This window comes from Contarinia nasturtii, unplaced genomic scaffold (assembly GCF_009176525.2).
Source record: "Contarinia nasturtii isolate CC-2019 unplaced genomic scaffold, AAFC_CNas_1.1 Cnas_scaffold_630, whole genome shotgun sequence".
NCBI lineage: Eukaryota > Metazoa > Arthropoda > Insecta > Diptera > Cecidomyiidae > Contarinia > Contarinia nasturtii.
In genome coordinates, this window is record NW_022197981.1 from 258,231 (window position 1) to 279,211 (window position 20,981).

At 33.3% G+C, this 20,981-nt stretch overlaps 4 protein-coding genes and 1 non-coding gene across 12 annotated transcripts; 2 read left to right on the top strand and 3 right to left on the bottom strand.

Moving 5' to 3' along the window:
• The first annotated feature begins 1,452 nt into the window (after positions 1 to 1,452).
• On the top strand, positions 1,453 to 5,565 carry LOC116340068 (transmembrane protein 68). The gene is made up of 3 exons (XM_031766254.1): positions 1,453 to 3,122; positions 3,513 to 3,651; positions 4,049 to 5,565. Exons 1-3 carry the CDS (start codon positions 3,056 to 3,058, stop codon positions 4,824 to 4,826), a joined length of 984 nt encoding a protein of 327 aa, XP_031622114.1. The 5' UTR covers positions 1,453 to 3,055; the 3' UTR covers positions 4,827 to 5,565.
• A 909-nt stretch (positions 5,566 to 6,474) lies between these two features.
• Positions 6,475 to 9,860, bottom strand: LOC116340166 (40S ribosomal protein S5). The gene is made up of 6 exons (XM_031766466.1): positions 9,729 to 9,860; positions 8,890 to 9,079; positions 8,605 to 8,826; positions 8,161 to 8,277; positions 7,672 to 7,770; positions 6,475 to 6,679 (listed from the first exon to the last, which is right to left on the bottom strand). The coding sequence occupies exons 2-6, from the start codon at positions 9,073 to 9,075 to the stop codon at positions 6,611 to 6,613; spliced, it is 693 nt and encodes a 230-aa protein (XP_031622326.1). The 5' UTR covers positions 9,076 to 9,079; positions 9,729 to 9,860; the 3' UTR covers positions 6,475 to 6,610.
• On the bottom strand, positions 9,222 to 9,387 carry LOC116340369. The gene has a single exon (XR_004201080.1). It is a non-coding gene; the product is annotated as a small nucleolar RNA psi18S-1854 (small nucleolar RNA).
• Positions 9,861 to 10,103: 243 nt separating the features above from the next.
• LOC116340119 (5'-3' exoribonuclease 1-like) lies at positions 10,104 to 14,569 on the bottom strand. Its single transcript, XM_031766356.1, has 13 exons — positions 14,397 to 14,569; positions 14,083 to 14,321; positions 13,824 to 13,998; positions 13,560 to 13,721; positions 13,204 to 13,492; positions 12,594 to 13,132; positions 12,262 to 12,513; positions 11,932 to 12,191; positions 11,543 to 11,862; positions 11,237 to 11,466; positions 10,853 to 11,173; positions 10,640 to 10,786; positions 10,104 to 10,549 (listed from the first exon to the last, which is right to left on the bottom strand). Exons 1-13 carry the CDS (start codon positions 14,469 to 14,471, stop codon positions 10,331 to 10,333), a joined length of 3,228 nt encoding a protein of 1,075 aa, XP_031622216.1. The 5' UTR covers positions 14,472 to 14,569; the 3' UTR covers positions 10,104 to 10,330.
• Positions 14,570 to 15,142: 573 nt separating this feature from the next.
• Positions 15,143 to 20,693, top strand: LOC116340127 (oxysterol-binding protein-related protein 11-like). Of its 8 annotated transcripts, none has more exons than XM_031766377.1 (6): positions 15,143 to 16,399; positions 17,419 to 17,928; positions 18,564 to 18,784; positions 18,914 to 19,036; positions 19,328 to 19,518; positions 19,610 to 20,693. In XM_031766377.1, exons 2-6 carry the CDS (start codon positions 17,847 to 17,849, stop codon positions 19,800 to 19,802), a joined length of 810 nt encoding a protein of 269 aa, XP_031622237.1. In that variant the 5' UTR covers positions 15,143 to 16,399; positions 17,419 to 17,846; the 3' UTR covers positions 19,803 to 20,693. The 8 variants fall into 8 exon arrangements, with proteins under 8 accessions (XP_031622237.1, XP_031622238.1, XP_031622239.1 ...); XM_031766378.1 differs by having other exon boundaries at positions 15,143 to 16,026; XM_031766379.1 differs by having other exon boundaries at positions 15,143 to 15,704.
• The last annotated feature ends 288 nt before the right edge of the window (positions 20,694 to 20,981 follow it).

The following is a 20,981-nucleotide window of genomic DNA, read 5'->3' on the forward strand; positions in this document are numbered from 1 at the left end:
GAATAGCGCCGTGGCCGAAACACACCGTTCTGCCATTAGTTGATGTGTGTATGTGTGCAAGCAAAGCAACAGTTCGTTCTTATGAAGGGCAAATGGTTTTGTCATCACCGAATACACATGTAAATGGCCATTTACATATACCAAATGATCGAGCGCTTCTCTTACTACAATCCGCGCAATGCTTGATTACGAACGAAACGTGATCATACCGAATAACACACACACAACGACACATCAAGCGAATCACATTCAATTCTCTTTTTTTTTGTTTGTTTGTTTCTAATCCTTCTCTTTCATTCTTTCTATTTGGATACATATACATTACTGTGATTCGATATGCGTACTGTTCAATTGCACTCAAACTACTCGATTTATCCAGTAATTTGTTATTTATACTATATTCTTTTCCGTTGTTTACACTACGATCTCATGATATTAATCACATGGAAATTTAACCCGAGTGTAAACCGATTCAAGATTTTCAATTTGTTTTTTTGTTGCTTCGATGGAAATTCGAAGCTGAAATATCGAATGGCAAATTTGATCGTTTTTATTTGAGAAATGTAACCGATTGACCTAGCTGTTGGTGCAATTAGAACATTTTTGTTTGTTACCTGTCATATGAAATCAAGAATCATACAAAATGTATTCACACATGTTCATTCAAATTTTTTTACGGCTTCCGTCTTATTGTTAACATCGTCTACGCAACAAGATTTTCTACTTGAGAATAATTGCTTATATCCAATTTGATTAACTCAATTCACAGTCAAGCATGTATAGTTGATATGTATGAGATACAAAGATATCTTTCTGTATTATGCATATAGTTAACTCGTTCATCATCTAATTAAATCAATCGTAAAAGTGCCGAAACTATCTTGGCTTCGAATAAAACTGATCATGTGCTGAAAGTCGGTATGATGAGTTCGTTTAATACGTAAAATTTAATTAAAAACAAAATAATCAGATTAGCACATTTCGCTGCAGCAAATCAATCCATCTTAAGGCCAAATTTCAATGCCGGAAATCGGTTTGTGATTTACATCTTCATTGCTCTTTTTACATTAACTGAAAAACTCAAAGTTATCATTGAATGATTTTTTTTTTTTTTTTTTTTTTTTTCAAAATAAAAAGTGATAGATTCATATAAATTTATCTTATGTATCAAGTTTTCATTTGTAAGGCAAACAGCTGAATTATGACACATTTCAAAAATTCAAAATTGACAAGAAAGTATCTAGCTGAAAACCCTGATATTCAAGTTGAACACGATATTTGCGCCATTTAAAGATAAAAACTAATACACACGCAAATGTATCGATGTGTATGTATGCATATATATCCATGCATATGGTGAACCGTCATTGTCTGTCAAACTGTGTTCAATGTGAAGTTTCGAGAGTAAGAGACAGAGAGTTGACTTTCCATATTACAATTCCAATTGGATGAAGTGAAACACAAGCACAAACACATAATCACATGTTGTTATTATACCTTGTTGTATTATACTTTCGCCAATGAAACATATAAAACATATAAAACATCATTATGATTTTTTGTGTGTCACTATTTTGTGAGCAGAAATAAAAAGCGATTGACTAATCAGTGAAATTGCATCGGTTGTGATAACAAGAGCCCAAACAATTACCAATCAAAATCCATGTTTTTGCAAACACGAAACTATCGCAAGTAGATTTATGAATACGAGAAAATTAAAACAACAAAACACCGAACGTGCAGACTGAGCGAAAGAATAAACTATACGAATTAGAAACGATGAATAGTAAAAATGATGTGTATTAGATGCTGAACGTTCTCATGAATCGGAAGCTAATTCTTTCTATTTAATAATAGTGTGTATGATGAAATTCGTGTGCTTCTATTCCTCATTCGTGCAATAGAATATTGACGTTTTGTTGTAAAATCGGCAGGTGCAAAATAGTTTCTTTTTTTTGTGTGTGAATTGTCATTGTGATTTGTGAAATTGACAGATTAATTCAGGAAATTCCAATTTGTCTGTCTTTTCTTTTGTTTTGAAGTGCAATACCCAACAAATCAAAATTCACACAGTAAATTTGATCTTTAATTGAAGCGGACCGAGTTTAATTGATAGAGATTAAATTAGTGCATTGCGTCCATCGAAAATAAAAAAAAAGAGAAAAAAAAAACCATTTGCAATCGTTGTTTTGTTTTTAATTTTGATTGCAGGCCGATTTATAAAGTTGGTGGCGTTTATGAAGCAATGCTCAGAACATTTAAAACGCTGAAGCAATTACGAATAACAGCAACAATAATAATTTGAATCAACAAACACACCGAAAACACGCAAAAATTGTGCAAAAGATAGCAAGAATATCGCAATCGAGTGCGAACAGCGGACACGGGCCCAACACCATACACACACACACTATTTTTTTTTAAATGTAGAAAACGTATGTTTGCAACTAATAAAAAGTCGCAACGAACGAAACGAATTTTGAGCGAATGAATACAACAAGCAAAAGAAGGTGACCTCAGCAAATAGACACCATAAAATCAACATACCGATCGGGGAACATATTATTATTTCTTCAATATATCGACTTACACACGAGTCGAGTTCCAGCTCGCGTTGGTTCGGCGACGGATTTATTCGGAAAACCATCGTGCAAGAAATCGTACAAACACTAACCAATTTATACGGGCAGTTCTTGTTCTCGATAACAGTTCATCGCCATCGATATAGACAGCGATCCCAACGATATTCGCGAAATACAAAAAAAAATAGTTATTCAAAAAAGAGGAAAAAATAATAAATAGAAATCAAAACGAACCGAACGTGACACATAAAATATCTAACCAATTCCAATTCCATTCCGTTCTGCATGCGTCAATCAAATTGAAAACTTGTGTCGAAAATTTCATGTGTCGATTTGTGTAAAGTGCAATAAATTCAATTTACCGGTGTTTTTCTTTTTGTCTAATTTATTGTTGTTGTTCGAGCGGAACGCAATTAACGAACAGTGTAATTTATGAATTCGTCAACCTAAAGCCCTCGGGGTGGTCAATAAATATGTATACCATTTACAATGATTCTGGATATCATTCATATTTTAACAATTCGTTTATTCATTTTATTGGTAAGTAGTTGGGTAGCATTTCTTTTTTCGACCACTGCAATGATAATCGAAAGATATTTGTTTTGATTGCCAACATCATGGAATGCGATCATTCGAGTGGTGCCCGTTTGCTTGTGTTATCACCGCGCCGATATTAAATCTATTGCGCAAATTATTTATTTATTTGATTTGTTGTTGAATTTTGTGTTTTGATTTATTGTGATTAAATTTTGTTTTATATTAGAATAAGTTTCATTTCATTCGTCATTGATGTGAGAGGGCATCAAACATCCGATACCATTCGCATATACATATTTGGCAATATGAACAACCAATCATATGTTACGATTATCATTTTTTTTTTCTAAACTCTGTTTGTTATTAATTCATTCTATTTTGATACGCACACAGGACAATACATTGATTTAGATTACTCGATATGGCTTTGGCGGGCACTTACACCGCTTATCCTAACATTTTTACTGCCAATGGTCTTCGTGCTGCTAATTTATCTTTCATCGTGTTTTCTATATATTTATAAGCTTCATAGGTAATATATAATAGTCGAATATAACCAACGAAAGCTCAAATCGACGATTTTTGTAACCTTCACTTCGAACGACAACCATTTTTATTATCATCAGCATTCGGATGCATTTTTTTGTCATTTCAAATTTAATTCGAATGCAATTCAAATCGGAGTGCAGTTTTTATGGAAAGTCAAAACATCGTACAATATTTCGTCGATTTGTGCTTAATTGTAGTGACGGCAAATTTTTTTTTTATTTATTTATTGCTTTGTCATATACTTTATAACATATTCTTCTCTGTTGTTTTCTTTTCATGTTATTCGCGGTACTCAACACACGAATTGTAAATTTTTGGTGGGAAATTGATCGGATGGATTGTTATTGCCACCGTGTCATAATTATTATATGGTGACACAGGCGTGTCATATATCAAGCAGTTAGCAGTGATGATATAAATTATTGGAATGTGGCACGAAAGTGTGTGGCAGCAGTTTGGGATGCGCATGCATGGATCTATCATGGTTATGAAGTGACTGGCATGGAATATTTACCAAAAGATGGTCCAGCATTGATTGTATACTATCATGGGGCCATTCCAATCGATATGTACTATTTTGTGGCACGTGTTTGTTTGGAACGGGATCGTTTGGTGCATACGGTAGCCGATCGATTTCTATTCAAACTACCCGGTTGGGGTATTATATCGGAAGCGATGAAAGTATGCCCAGGTACTGTGCAAACATGTTCGAATATTCTCAAAGAAGAAAATCTATTGGCCATTTCACCTGGTGGTGTTTATGAAGCTCAATTTGGCAACAACAATTACGAGCTACTTTGGAAGAATCGTGTTGGTTTCGCCAAGGTGGCCATTGATGCCAAAGCACCGATCATTCCAATGTTTACCGAAAATTTACGCGAAGGTTTTCGTTCGGTTGGTTTTATGCAACGTTGGTTTATTAAATTGTATAATAAGACAAAATTTCCAGTGCGACCGGTTTACGGTGGTTTTCCGGTCAAATTTCGAACACACTTAGGACCACCAATTGAATACGATCCATTATTAACGCCCGAACAATTGCAGGAAAAAGTCGCACTTGCCATTGAAGATTTAATCAATCAACATCAACGAATACCCGGCAGCATATTACATGCACTTGCCGACCGCTTCTACAATCGAAAGAAAAAGACCAAATGATGAAGAATGCAACATGAGCGCCACATATTTATTTAAATTTGTTTTTGTTTTTAATTCTTGAAGAACAATGCAGTGAACAGATTGAATCTTGAACAACGATTGTCTTCTTCTTGATTTTTTGCTCAACATGCTGGTGCACACGGAGTTTTACTATTTTATTTTATTTTTTTAATGTTAACTAAAGCAATTTTATTTTATGAAACATATGCTAAATTTGCATATCTCCAATAGACAAATGATTATTTACAAGTAGATAAGTTAGTGATTTGACGAAGTGAAGATGAATAGATTGATTAGCTCACAAATAATCAGAGATTTCCTATTTATAAATGTTACCAATTTGCGGTCTTTGAAATATCTCAACGTTGATAACGTTGCCTAGTTGCATACCGAATACATTTTTTTTATTTTAGTTGATGCATTCAGATTTTAATTCAACATAATTTTGTACTAGACTTTTAGAATTATTGACAAAACATTCATAGAATTCTCATTATATACGTTATTTAAACTCTGAAATTATTTGCGCGAACAAATACTATAATATTGATAGTAAAGGAAACATCTTCAACCGAAAGAATATGATTGTATATTTTATTGTACAGCAGGCTTTTTTTAGAAATTTCCAAATTCGACTAGAATTTTGTTCAAAAATGTTTGTTATTGTAACTGTTTGATTACAGTCTATTACATGTGAGAATAAAAGTGAACAAATTAAAATAAAACTTTATATTTGAAATTTAAGAAATTCTTTGTTTGCTCATTTCTTTTTTTCATTTAAACTATTATTCCAACTATTTTTTTTATTAATACATTTAATTATTATTTAGTACAAAGAAGCTCTTGGTGGAGGTTAGTATTTTTTTGCATATTTTGTCGGTTCGATGAACCTTATAACGAAAAAGAATTAAAAAAAAAGTTCGAATTCAATTTGAACAATTTTAGGGCTTCTTCGCTATGTTCATAGAGCTATTTGACATTGCCAGAAAACATATTCATTTGCAGCCAAAGACCACTCGAATCCTTTTTTCTCACGGCTTTGAAAAGGATATTGGTAAAGAAAATTGGTATGGCTTCTGAACCACATCGAATGTGAATATGATACTTTTTCCAATGGACGAATTGAAACTAACCATACTAAATGAATAAATAGTTTTAAAATATATTGTTTCCTAGAGAAGTTTTTGAATTCGATTTATCGATCGATGACTTTTTTTTACAAAATTTTATGTAAATACTAATTGCACTGAACTCTGGTGTTATTTGCGTTGGTGCATCACAAAATACTGATTCATAACAAAATGATTAAAAAAGCATGTGTATGGTGATATTCATATGACACGTGTCATCGCATCTTATATGCGATTTGATGAAAGTTGTACAAAATAAATGCACAAAAATGAAAATGAACCCAGTGCCTTAGTTGAAAATTTATAATTTTGTTGATGGTATGGAAAGACGATGATGAATCCAGGAAATGTCTATATCAAAATATTCCAGAAAAAACGGTAGTCATTAATAATTCGACAAAAATGTATTCAATCTATTTTGTTTCATAAACGAATAAGTCAAAAATTAGTAGTTTGAGCACAGACCATGCCATATGGACGAAAAAATAACCATTTAAAATTCAATGAAAAAAACTACATTGTTTCATGATTTTTTTTTATCTTTGTTTTCAATTATTTGTTTTTATTAACGCAAAAAAAATTCTTCAGACAATGTAAATCAACGAAGAACATTGTAAAATGCGTAATAAAGTGTATGTGTGGTAGTTTGTATGTTTAACGATTTGATTTAGCAACACGTTCCAATTCGTCTTTCTTCTTAATGGCGTATGAGTTAGATGAACCCTGTAAGTATACAAACATAAAACATGAAATTAAAATCAAATAGTTGGAAAAAAAAAATATTAAAATTCATATAAATTTGATTTTACTGAAAAACACACGTCTGCACTTGCAAATGTATTTTGTTTCAAATGGTCAAATTTAACAACGACAAAGTATTCTCACTCAATCGTCCAGAGAAGTTTCCCATTTGAACAATTTTCTATAGTCTTATTTTGTGATGGTACTAATTTAAAAAAAAATCATTGCACCGTACAGCATAAGACATATATCAAAAAAAGCAAATCAAATACCATTCTACCAAAATATATTTATTAAGTTAATATTGCTTCTAAAACTCAAAAAATAATTTAAACTCAGAAAAATTAATAAGAATGTTTTGCATTAAATTCGATTGTGTCTCAATTGAATTAAATAAATTCACAATTGAAGTGCATAACATTCATATCGTATTTAATTTAAAATAGATAAAAAATGAATCATTTATAGACGAAGAAATTGAATGAAACCAAAAAAAAATGGAAATATTTAAATTTACTTTTGTTTTCAGAATTGGTATGATTTCAAGTCTGCCTTTTTTGCACCAAATAAATATGTATCAACGGTTTCCGAGGACCGAATCGAGGTAAAATGCGATTCAATCCAGGATTTACGAAGACAACCCCAACTGGAGTACATTAATATTGTCCTAAAGCGAAACTGAATTGATCAGCATGGTTTTAAATCAATCAGCATTATACAGGACTGATGCAAGTGTGCGTGTGTAATTTTTCAGTAAATAAAAATGTGTCAACGGTTTCCAAGGACCAAACCAAGGTAAAAATTCAATTCAATCCAGGATTTTCGAAGACCACCCCAAATGGAGTACATTAATATTGTCCTAAAGCGAAACTGAGTTGATCAGCATGGTTTTAAATCAATCAGCATTATACAGGACTGATTCAGAAATATACGGTAAATTATTTACCAAAAAAAATTGATTAAATTAAAATTACCTTGGCGGCGTTGATCAATTCATCAGCCAAACATTCAGCAATGGATTTGATGTTACGGAATGCAGCTTCACGTGCACCGGTGCAGAGCAACCAAATAGCCTTAAATTAAACACAATTTATGAGCATCGAATTCAAATCAAATAACCCTTGTTATCAGTTAATGTATACACGTTGCGCCGTCATACACAAATAACAACAACAACAACAACAACAACAACAATCTGTTGAATTGTCAATGTTCTAACAATGTTTATTAGCATTCAGTGGGATTCAAAATGATCTGAATGCCAACAACAAGTATGTCAGACATTTAATCTAGTCGCGAAAAGTGAATGATCAATCGAATCGTAGCGATTGTCATGATAAAAACATATCCGACCGTTCAGCGTGTATGACATAACCTCAAATGTAAACAATGTGTTTTTTTTTTTTGCACTCTGTCTATATGAATGAGCATTCTTTTTTCTTTTGGTCGAAATGAAAACTTACTTGGTTGACACGACGCAATGGTGACACATCAACAGCTTGACGACGAACGGTACCAGCACGACCAATACGTGTTGAATCTTCACGTGGTCCAGAGTTGATGATGGCAGCCACAAGAATCTGAAAAAATGCGCCAATTTACATCGTTTAGTATAAAAATGACAAATATATTTTTTTTTTCATTCTCAAATTGATTTTTGTTTGAAAAACGTGTATTTGAACTTGGCTATTGAACCGAAAAACAATCATCAGTCGGATGTGTCTGACGAAATTCTCGGCCAATGAATAAGTCAAATTGTGTTGTTTAATCTAGTCCAGTTTTCTACGCCAAGCAATTAGAATGTGTGACCTTATATTGCTTGGTTCTAGCAAGGACAGACTAATCGTATAAGATATTGTATGATGAATATTGATGGTGATATATCTAATATCATGATTTATACTTACGCTGAGTGGGTTTTTGTCAGTCAACAAGTAGATAATTTCGAAGGCGTGCTTCACAATACGAACAGCCATCAATTTTTTACCGTTGTTACGACCTTTCATCATCAATGAATTGGTCAATCGTTCAACGATTGGGCATTGTGCTTTACGGAAACGTTTTGCAGCATAACGACCAGCTGAATGTGGCAAATAACGTGCGTACTTCTCTTTAACAGCGATGTAATCCTGTAAATTAATAGTTTAAAATTAAATTCGGTCGAATTGAATTGTGTATTTAAGAATACTTACAGCTAATGACATGTCTGATACATGAACATCGTCGCAGCTCCATCGTCCGAACAATTTGATTTCTGGAAGTTCAGCTGCTGTGGCGTATGCCAAAGCTTCAGCTTCAGCCTCTTGGTCAAATTGTTGTTCTTCAGCAGCTGGCTGCTCATCAAAAGTTTCGAATTGCTGTTCTTCTACTTCAGCCATTGTGCTGCAGGCGACCAAAAAAAAAAATGAAAGAAAATCAAACATGTGAACATTTTATTCTTTAAAACACGTTTTTCGAATTAAAGAAGAAAATTGAATAAACCAATTGCTCAAAATTGCATATCATCTAAATTTGTTTTAAGTGATAAAAAAAGCTGTTGATTTATGCTATGGAGGCATTGTACGAAGTAACAACAATCCACCAGAGGAAATGATAAACCAAATTTTCTTTAGTCCCCTTGAATACCATAAAGTCAATGCGAACGATTAAGTATCTAAAACAATATGGTTTTAGTAAAGGACATATGCAATTTTCAATTTAATCGGTGTTTTTCTGTTTCGATTGAGTTAAATTACGATTTTTTGTCACTAAAAGTATTCCACGTGCGATATATGAACAACTACACAGTAGACAGTCAGAAACGAGTTCACATAACCTATAACGCACACACATATCATGCATTGCATGAAACACGCGAACACCGTGCGCCTTTGTACTTCAATTGGAATGGATTTATTTTAGGGAAAAAAAGCAATTTATTCAACACAGAATTCACAAAAATCCAATATTTTCATTGCAAACGCAATTAATCGATGCATTTTGAGCAAATTGATAATTAAACACAGTATTTTTTGATAAAAAAATCACTTACAAATTTAGTAAATATTAATTCACAGGTCCGCACTATAAGACTGTACGCCGGAAAAGAAAGATGTTTTACAAGATGGCCGACGTTGTCGACGAGCTGTCAGCTCACTTTATTCATTTCGCCATTGATGGCACCCAATGCAGTATATCGATGCGAAATGTCAAATCGAGACGGACAGCAAACATTTTAATCGATGGTACACAGCGACATCTATTCATTATTGCGCTATTCATTTGAATTTATTTCTTTCGTCGAATTCGATTTATTTTTTGATTTAATTTGAGATTTTCCTTCCTTTTTGCTAGACTAGTTTTTTAAAAAATGAATATATTTTATATTCGCAATGAAAGACTACAAAATATTTACATTTTTGCGTTTTATTGTTCAAATAAATGGAAATCTTTATGATTGAAACTATGTGTTTTTAACAGATATAGATTATTGTGTCTAACCATTCGAAATATGGTTTTGTTTTTTTTAAATACGAGTGAGCGACCGCGGCAATTTATGTTCTTTTTTTTGTTCAGCAAAAAAAATCGAGTCTAAAATGAAATTGTTCAGTGTATGTCAATGATTATGAAAAAATGTATAAAAATAATTCGATTTTAATCGTCACGTCCGTGTGAAATGTTGATCAACATATTTGTGGATCGCGTACGAAAGATTTGATGATGCTTGAATTCGTGAGTTTTTGATTTAATTGAATATGGATTATCCATCAAAATTTCCAATGCAAACAGTTCTTGATCGGTAATATCTTGGCCTGGAATATGGCCACGCATGGGCTCGATTCCGATGACGGTACCCTTTGCACCAATTTCAAACTGAAAGTACACATTTTTTCAAAAAAAAAAGAAAGTTCTTGAAATTCCAATCGTCTTTAATTGAAGAATCAATAAGGAGAGATTGCCTACCGGATATCCACTGCGTACAATAACAATACGATCTAAGAGCTTATACATTGCGCTCGGACACGGAACAACGCACACATTATTCATATCAGGAATGTAAAGATTTTGCCACTTTATCATGAGCTTAAGAAGCTTTGCATCGTTTTCGTACTTTTAATTCGAAAAAACAAAAATTAATTCTATCGTCGGTTGATATATGGATAAATATGAACTCACAGTTTCCATGACCGCCTTTTGCACTTCTCTGATGGCATCATCTGACAGACGCATTAGATCGACTGGTTTTAGTCTTTCTTTGGTGTGTGGCAATGTTTGAAGCCATGCACGAATTTCATTTACATATTCCAGACCATCGTTGTTGTTTTCTTCAAATTCCGAAATCGAAATTGCAGCCGCATCCGATTTACTCAATATTTCGAATACACGTGGAAACTTGTCCATGTATTGTTGAACCAAATCAATTGATTTTTGCGAATAAATGAATTTGCTGCCAACATTTTTCACATAGTCATGCAAAAGTGATATGCTCATTTGAAACTAGAAAAAAAAACGATTTGGTAAAAAACATATACATTTTTTCTGTCATAAATTGATGCATACTGGATTGCGATTTTTCAACTGTAATCCAATGTTGATTTTTCGACCAGAGACACAGTTTTCGTTGTTCACCAAAGTGGTACCGGTAATTTTGGCAAATACTTTTTCATTTACACCAACTAGTGCTGCTGCACTTGAGAGTTGCTTAAATTCATTTATCTCGTCAGCTTTAGCGTTGCGATGTGAAACCATTGCCTTTTCAAAGTTTGGCTCTTCATGCTTATAAGCCAAAACTGATGATAACAAAAGTATATATGCATTTTTGAGTGGGACTTCGTTTGAATATTGCTAAATCAGTTTAATACTTACTATTAATTCGACCAGTTGTCTCGAGTGCGTTGTCACTTGCAATTGTGGCCATTTGGCCATAGTGTGATTTGCCGCCGAATAAAAACACTTTCTTATCCTGCAGTGCATCTTTGACAAGATACTCGTGTGGCATTTGATCAACCATAACATGTTTCGTTATTGCTTGGATAGCACATGGTTGCCATTTGTCATTGTCCCAATGTTTTATTAAATCGAATTTTATTGATTTATCATCAGCGGCTTTGTATTCGCACCATTTTAATGGTGCCGTGAATGCAATCATTTTTATTTCTCCAATATCGATGCCAGCTGCAGTATACCTGCAAAAAACAACAACAACATAAATTACAATTGGATGATTGAGAAAGAACGAGAGTAATTATTTATACCGTGCATTCAATGTTTCCACACAGGTGTCGAATTCATCTGGATTTTCCGAAATTTTTATCTCATCGCCTGAACAATCGAACTTTTTTTGTGCATTGAATATTTGCATGATCTTTGCTTCTGTGAAATGGGGCCAATCAACGCATACAATTTGTTTTAAGTACTTTTCCGCCACCGCATCGAGATCATTTTGTTCTTCAAATTCCAATGTAAGTACCATTCGTGGAGTGGGTGTAATTGGATTGCTTGGAATTAAGCGGCCCTGCAAGTGAAATATTGCGATGAATACACTCTTGACACCTTTTGGTTATGATAATAAAAAGTGCACTCACATTGAAATGGTGATGATTCAGTGCAGAAAATTTGAAATTGAAGTCAATACTTTTCAATGGACGATCAAGATATTTCTCGTTGCTCACACGACCAAATTTCTGGTCCGATAAAATTTCAGTAGTCTTTACACAATTCAGACCGTCATCGGTTTCAACGTATTGAAGCTTGAGCATTGGCTTCACTTTGTTTCGACTTTCATCTGTTGCATTCAAATGTTCTTCAATTATTTTACATTTCAGCAACAATTCATCCTGAATGTAAAATTCAATTACTTATCGAAAGAATACAACAAATTTTTTCACATTTTCAGACAATAAAATAATTAACATACCATATTAAAATATGGATCATCAACGATCAACGATTGATAGCTTGTGGGCAATAGATGCGAACTACCTTTGGGCAAAATGGCCAAGAGATGTGTGAATGTGTTCACCGGTTTATCCACGTTAAATGTGTATGATGTTTTGTGCAACGGAGTGAAATCGCTTACGAACGGTGCACAGTTGTAAGGATAATAATGATACCATGAGTGTGTTCCGCGAAAATAATAAAATAGAATCCATTGTATTGTTTTTGCGTAGCTCGTTGACATGCTTTCAAAGTCCGGCAGATCGGTATGACCAAAGTGTTGGGCATAGTAATCGTATTTCATATCCAGAAAATCGCTAAAACTAATTTGTATCTTTGAATCGTTCGCTGAGTCTGATCCACGATTCAAATTGAGTGCGGTATCCATTTTATCACTGATCAATTTCTCATACGAACGATTAATGCTATCGCAATACAAATCAAAATCTTTTGGCTTGAGATTGTACAAAAGTCGTGTGAAACGACGCACATTCAATATACCACAATCCGTCATGTAGCCTAATTAGTATTATAGAAATAATTTCCAACCAATATTTTATTATCAATTTGTAAAAATTTCTTATACATACCATTTGACGTATTCAAAACTTCCTTGTATGCATCATAAATAGTAGACAAAATGTCTGCGTTCAAATCAAATTTCGGCAAACCGGGAAGATAATCATTGCCGAAGAGCGTCATTAGCATCACCCAATCGTCAACAATACGATCCATGCTGAATTCAAATGAAATTGTTGACTCGCAACCGATGAACTCCATTCTCAAGTATTGACGCAACAATTCAAAGTGTATCATCGAAAACTTGTGTTTTACATCGTCCGAACAGAGTGAAGTCAGTGTTCCAGTTGGCTTTTTTGGCTATTCAAAAATCGGAAATTGAATTTATTTTGTTTCAAGTAAATGCATTCGTTTAAAACATTCTTACCTCTTGAATGAACGAAATATATAGTTCATGTGTTGCAACACCAAGCAAAAGATAGTCATTGTCACCGCTGTAAATGCAATGAGTTTGGTTCGGCACGTAGTCATTGAAATGTTTCAAATTACGGATGAAATCAATGATCTTAATCGAACCTTCACCCGGTACCTAGAAAATTGGATTTTAATTCAATTTCAACCAAAAAAAAGGTATTCAACGGTACCACAGTAATAACCAAACACATTTTTAAAATAAATCAATGCTACTTACGTTCGATCCGCTAACACGAACTTCGCAATTTTTCCAATTTTTGTGCAATTTAATTTTGTCAGCAATGAATTCAAGCAATACATTTTCGAAATTACGCATAAAAATTGTACCGGGTGATATGGAATTTGTGTCAAATTTTCCCGCTGGCACGCCATTCTTCTCGAATGCAAGCATTCTGAACAATTCCAAGAAAATTGAGCAATTAATTTAACTATACTGAACATTCACCAAACAAAAAAAAATAGTTCCAAAAATTTACCGTCGATTTCTTTGCGTCATCCATTTGGCACGTGGTGCAACGCCGTCAATGGCCAAAAACAGTACCTTTGACGGTACAATGCGATGAAGGGTTTCAATTTGACGTAAAACCCGTTCAAAAATACGCGATTCAAGCAAAAATTCATCATCAGCCCGTTCCAAAGGCAATAAACCATTTTCGGTGACCGCTTTGTGCAGCAAAAAATTCAAATCGATGTAGACGTAATCGTAGCTTGGTAGCTGAAAATACGCGATATAAAACACCATAAACATTGATTATAATACCGAACAAAAATTGTTTATTAAGAAACATACCTGATTTGCTTCGATCGTTTTTTGCAGGCTTGGATATCGCTCGGTAAGGTACTTGAAAAGTCGTGGTACCCCCATTTTAATCTCTTTACCGGCACGGTAAATGCAAAAAAAAAATAATAATAAAAAAATGTGTTTTTTCTTCCGTGCAGCTTCAAATGTTCTGTCGTCGACAACGCGTAGTTACAGAATGCTGTGACGGTGATCCGATTTTGAATCACATAACGGATTTTGGTATATTTACATCTCCGTCGACACAATTACTTGTGATTGTGTTATGATTTGATGCGCATAACCGTATTGGTGGTGGTGGCCATAAAATGTTTATTGTTATTACAGAGTTCGATACAAATCGATTCATAATGGATGTGAAATTTAATATTCCTTAAAATAAACATTGTATTTTCAGATTTAAATATGCATCGCAATTCGTTCGTCTGTATATTGAAATCAGGAATAATTTATTAGATATAAATAATTGTTTATATTGCAAAGTGATATTAAAATTCGCGCCAAATGCAGCGAGTTTGGGTTGAAACGTCAGTGGAGCGAAATTCTACGAAACATCCGTACCGAATCAGTGTATATATGTGGTGTAGCATCGGAATGTATGGTCGTAGGGCTGTATAAAATTGTGATTTAACGTGTTCACACATACACAGACGTGCGCACGCATACTGTTATGCGGGCGCTCAAATGAAGCTGTATGTGAAATCTGATTATGCTACGTTGTATTGTACAAATTGTCAGTGGATTAAAGCTGATGGTGCTGTTTTTGTTGCTAGAATCGTTGTTTTTGTAATCAACATCATCAGTGTTTTTATATCATACAATGAGCGACGTCAAAATTTATGGATTGAAAACAAAATAAACACACAGAGTGTGAGAAGTGCGAGCGAAAGTAGAAAAATAAAACGGAAAATAAATAACCAGAGTAATTTGAGGAAAATATTAAAACGTTTTCATGTAGAAATAAAATAAACGAACAAAAAGTCCAAAAATCAAATTCAGCTCGTGTGTATTGTCGCAAGTCAAAGCGTTGAATGGATAATTGTTATTAAAAGGGACAAATATTATTCGAAATAAATTCAATTCATTCGCGCGGCACACACAACACATACGGTGTTTGTTTTGCATACGATTTTTTTTAGTGAGGCGGCAATTCTGATTCAATTTTATTTCAGATTGGTAGAATGTGTTTGTGTGTGGCATTTCATTGTCATTAATTTATTTCTGTTATTTATCATCTCTACCTCTTGTCGGCGACTGAGATTCAACAAAAATTCTCACTCAGTACGATTGAAATATTCGGTGCGTATTTCGTTGTACCGGTTGAAAAAAAATATTTCAATAATAAAAAAGAATAACAAACAATAACAACAGCAACAAAATCAAACTCGGATCATCTCATCTCTCTACAATATTGATGTGTGCAGGACAAAAAAATCGCACTCGATTTGGGATTTGGGACAAATGATGAACACTTGAAACGTGATTTCATTGAACGAACGAGAGAAAGAGCACGAGAAAACATTACAGAGAACATATTACGAAAGGGAAACAAAGAAAGAACATAAACCAACAACAACTACTAGGCCAATTAAGATTCCGTGTTTCGGGGACACAATAAAGTGTATGAAAAAAAAAAAAATGAAACAAGATTCCTTATTTGTGCGAATATTTGCTGGTTTTTTCGGTGTCGTTGTTATGTGCGCGACAGAGTGAATTCATTCGTACAAACAATAATATAAAGGCTGAATTCATTTTCCCCACCGAAGCGGTTGCCAATTCTTATACACATCAACATAATAGAGTCCCATTCGAAAAGTAAAAACAGGCATCAACTGAAACGGATCAGAACAAAAAAGATAGAGTGAATAATGTATTTTATACGCGAAATTGTTTGTTCATTAATTTTGTACAAGTATAATCGGGTTCAGAACTTAAATAACTAGCAAAAAAAATCAGCAGAGAACAGAAAAAAAATACACGAAGAAGACAAAACAGTAAAACATAACGTTCTTGTATGCATCGATTGGTGCACTGCATTCACATCGATTGATTCGATCACGAAAGAAAAACATATTTTTTTTTTTCTTTGTTTTGTTGTTTAAGTTTGTTTGCCGTGGTATAGATTTCACGAAAAAGAGAAACGTGGAAAATTGCTCATTTAAATAGTAAAACATCAACGCTATCGCCACCCCATCGATCGTCTTCGACTTAAATTTTTGTGGATTGAGTGTGTGTGTTTTTAAAAATTATAATTCTTTTATGTTACTTCAATAACAACAACAATTTAGTTAACTACAGTTTCAGTTTACATGGTAAATGTGCGCTGTTAACAATCGCTAAGGCGAACGCTATATCGCAACAGTAGCAACAGCAAAACATAAGAAGTCGTGGCCGTACCGTGTGTTATTTACACGCCAGCTATGTGCACATCTTGACGTGTATGCATTAAAAGTTTTGCTTTTTTTTAAATTATTCTCTTTCTCTCTGTCCCTCACTCTCTCTCTCTCTTTCTATTCATTTGATCAAGTGTTGTGATTTGATGTTGACTACTACTGCTGCTGCTGCTGCCGCTCGTTTTCAGTTTCATTTTAAAATTTGAACTTATTTGTTCTTTTCGTGTAGTTTTCTTTTTGTGTATATTTCGCGGTTTATTTCATTTCGGATTTGTTATAATTTCTTTTTTGTTTGTTGTTGTTTATGTTAATTTTGCGTGCCATACACGCGGGCCATCGTATCTATTTCTATGTCTGTCTCTATTCCTCAATCATAAAAGCACTGAGGTTTTATGACAATTATCGTCATCGTCATCATTATCAATCGGTTTTATTGAATTTAAAACAAAAAAAAATACACACACACCGAACCTGAATATTCGTCACATCATATTTTTGATCGAAAAGCGTTTAGTTCGCGAGTGCTTTACGTCGTCATATCGCTCGCGCGCGCACATTCTCGGCCATCAGTTAATGTGAAGTTATTTTATTTTCATTGTCGTTGTTTTATTCGTAAAAAGTTATGTGTACGTGTTTGATTGCGATTTGCACCCCGCGATAATAATCATAATAAAACCGCAGCAAAAAGACGGAAAAAAGAGAAAAGAGAATAGTGAAGGAGAAACAAACAAAAAAGCTGTAATATATATATTTAAAAAAAAACTAAAGGAGAAAAGAATAAACTAAAAACCATTTGTTGCCAATGACTATTTGGCGTGTGTTGTGACACAGTTTTTGTTCCCGTATATGTAATCGAATGTGGCAAATAGAACCATTTAACATAAACAACGCTGTGATTTAACCATTGCCTGCCAGTGCTATATATCGTCTTGCTTCAAGATATTTTTTCTACCTTCTTGGTCAATACGTATTCAACGACATTTCCAACATTTTTCGTAAATTGTTTCACAGAAAATCGCGTCATAAAACCAAAGAGGTGCCGACAACCATGGACGCGAATTTACCAAAAAGTATTTCACGTCAGCAGCTTAACGGCCAAATGATGTTAAAATACACAAACGTTGTTAAAGGTATGAGACGCATTTTCATCTCTAACAAAAATAAAATAAAATAAATTCCATTTTATTGGAATATCGGTGTTGAGAGCTCTATCTATTACGAAACATTAAACAATGAATAAACAACTAGTCAAAATCGTACAAGTGCAATTCACGATTCTTGCCTGATTACGATATTACACGATTCTTCTACCTAATTAAATGCAATGAACGTTGATTGAAAATCACGTCTAATTACAGATTTAAAAAAAAACACACCACCAGCTTCGGTTCTATTTTTATCATGTATAATTATTAAACAAAATGCACGACACAGGAAAAATGATAGATCTGTAATGTGAGCGAAAGATTCTGAATAATAACTTCATTGTTGTTTTGCTGTCGTCGTTAGTTTTTTTTTTCGCAACCAAATTGAATCGTAATTATTCAACGGGCACTTTGTATTTTTGCCGGGCAGTTCAAAATGAATGTGATTAATGTGCACTCAATGATGCAAATAAAATGTGCCACATTTTACCCTTCGTATTTTTTTTGTGGCTTGATGTTGTTATTTCGCTTAAAACCATTTAAAAAAATTATGTATATGCATAATTTATTTTGTCGTATGACACATTTAAATTAGATTTGTTCTTTACTGTGATCGGCAGGTTGGCAATATAGATATTTTACTGTCGATGCTCAAACTGGGTATTTACGCTATTTTCTACCAACAAATAGCTGGTCATCATCGACAAATAATATTGCTGCTGACACCCACAGCATTTCAAGTGGTAATCGAAGTTTTGACTTTGATGCGTTGAGCATGAATAGCGGATGTAATGTTGATAGTCCAACATCAAATCACATTGGAACCACACCGAGATGGCAGGTAGGCGCAAAAAAACACATTATATATTGTATAACAACATTTATTTCGATAAAATCGAATCTACAACAAAAAAAGGGGGCAAAACCACAACCGCACACATAACATAAACGGTAAACATTTTTATTGCAGGAACATTTGGCCGGTGCTATTATCAATCCAAGCGAAGAAGATTCACGAACATTTACAATCACTTGTGCATCGGGTGATACGTTAAAAATTCGTGCGGCAAACGCAGCAAGCCGTCAACAGTGGGTGGGTCATCAAAATTACTTTTTCATTATGGAAGAATTTCCATTCATTCTTTTAATTATTTCTATTATATTACAATCACACCAATTCATATCATCAAAAACCGTTAGAAAGTATGAAAGTAGGGGTAGAAATAGAAAAAAAACTTCGATTAAATGAAGTCTCGATAGCAAACAAATTGCTAAAAAATTGATATTTGGTAGTGGAGATTAGAGCAATAGTTTATAATTTTATTCCATTACATGTTGATTAATTTTGATTATTTCCATTTTATATTTTCTGATTCATCTCCAGGTGGACGTATTACGTATGATAGCTGAAAATCACAACACACAAGTGTCGGCCATAAAGCATAATTTCCATCGAAAACGATTTTCAAAAAAACATTTTCCATCAATTGGTTCCCACACCGATATTTTACCTTCACGTGAAAGTGCCGACGCATACACCAATGCGCGTCAACAAATTCACAACACTGAACTATGGTAAGCGTATATCATCATGTTTCTTTTCTCTTTTATTTTTACATAAATCTAATAAAAAACTGATTTTCCTTCATTGTCGCCCCATGTGTAGTAATGCTGCCTTAGCTAAAGCTGTTGAAAACTTAACTGGTCCGCTTGGTCCGACTGATCCAGATGTGCTGATGTTAAAGGCCGTTTCATCTGCCAGTACACATTGTCTATTGCAATGTTTAGCTTTAATTCAACGTCATCACGAAATAAGCGGTGACGTTCGCGTACGATCGCATTCAGAAGCTGCTTTTTAATTAAATTATGTAGAACAAAAAAGAGAGACAGAGACCAAGATACAAACAAAGAATATAAGAAAATACCAATGCGGCACCCTATCGAATCGCAAAGCAAACAATCGATTTGCATTCTTTTTTGTTATTTGGTGAAAAAGAAAACAAAAATAATAATACACATATACATAATGCCGCTACTATTTTTTTATACAAGAGAATACACTTGAGAATAACAAACAAATACATAACATATAGTCCTGAAGCTTGGATGCAATTGGAGTTCTTCTTTTCTTTTGAAAAGCAAGAAACAAATACCGTCGGCAATTCGAAATGCACCAAAAAAAAAAGAAGAAATTTTTTTTCCCAACAATTGTCTGCTAAGTCTGTTAGGTTATACGTACTATATATATATTGTAACAGATATATATCGAAAAAACCGAATATGAAATTTCCAAACAAAAAAACAAACGTAGAAAATGTATCGAACTAAAAAAACGCAGTGTTTATTGTTCTGAAAAAATAATAATAATATTTTTTTGTCGTTAAAGCATGCAATGCATACGCAGCTCCCGTCATATACTATACTAATATACTTTAAAGATGAATCTGATTTGTTGATTTTTATCAATATATTTCTTGTAATATTTTTTTATTTCGTCGTAGAATAACATTAAAAAAAAAAAAAAAGATATAATTATTATGATGGAAATAGAAGAAAGACATCAATATTCAATAATTTATGACAATGAAAACGCGCTTCCTTCTTGTATATCTTGAAAACAATCATAATAACAAAAACATAATGAAATGAGACGAAAGTAATAATTGACATCGTTCGTACGTTTAAACTTAGTTTTTTTTTCATACCTTTGAAGATATGCAATAAATATACGAAATTTCAGCGACAAAAAAAAAACAGGCAAAATATCGTGAAAAATGTACATTTTCTAATTTCTTCTTTTATTTACGTTTTTTTTATTTCAATCTGTTTGATATTCAGTACTGAAACGAATTCAATGGCATACAATAATTTTGCACCAAACATGGAATAGAAGAACGAAAAACATAAATTTTTGGCAAAATTATTAATAATACAAGCATGTTCATTACCAACTACCAATCTCTTGTGTTATTTATGTTTCCATAATGCTTGTCGTTCTTCCATGGACTATGGACTTGTTGTATTGTTTGTTTAATTTG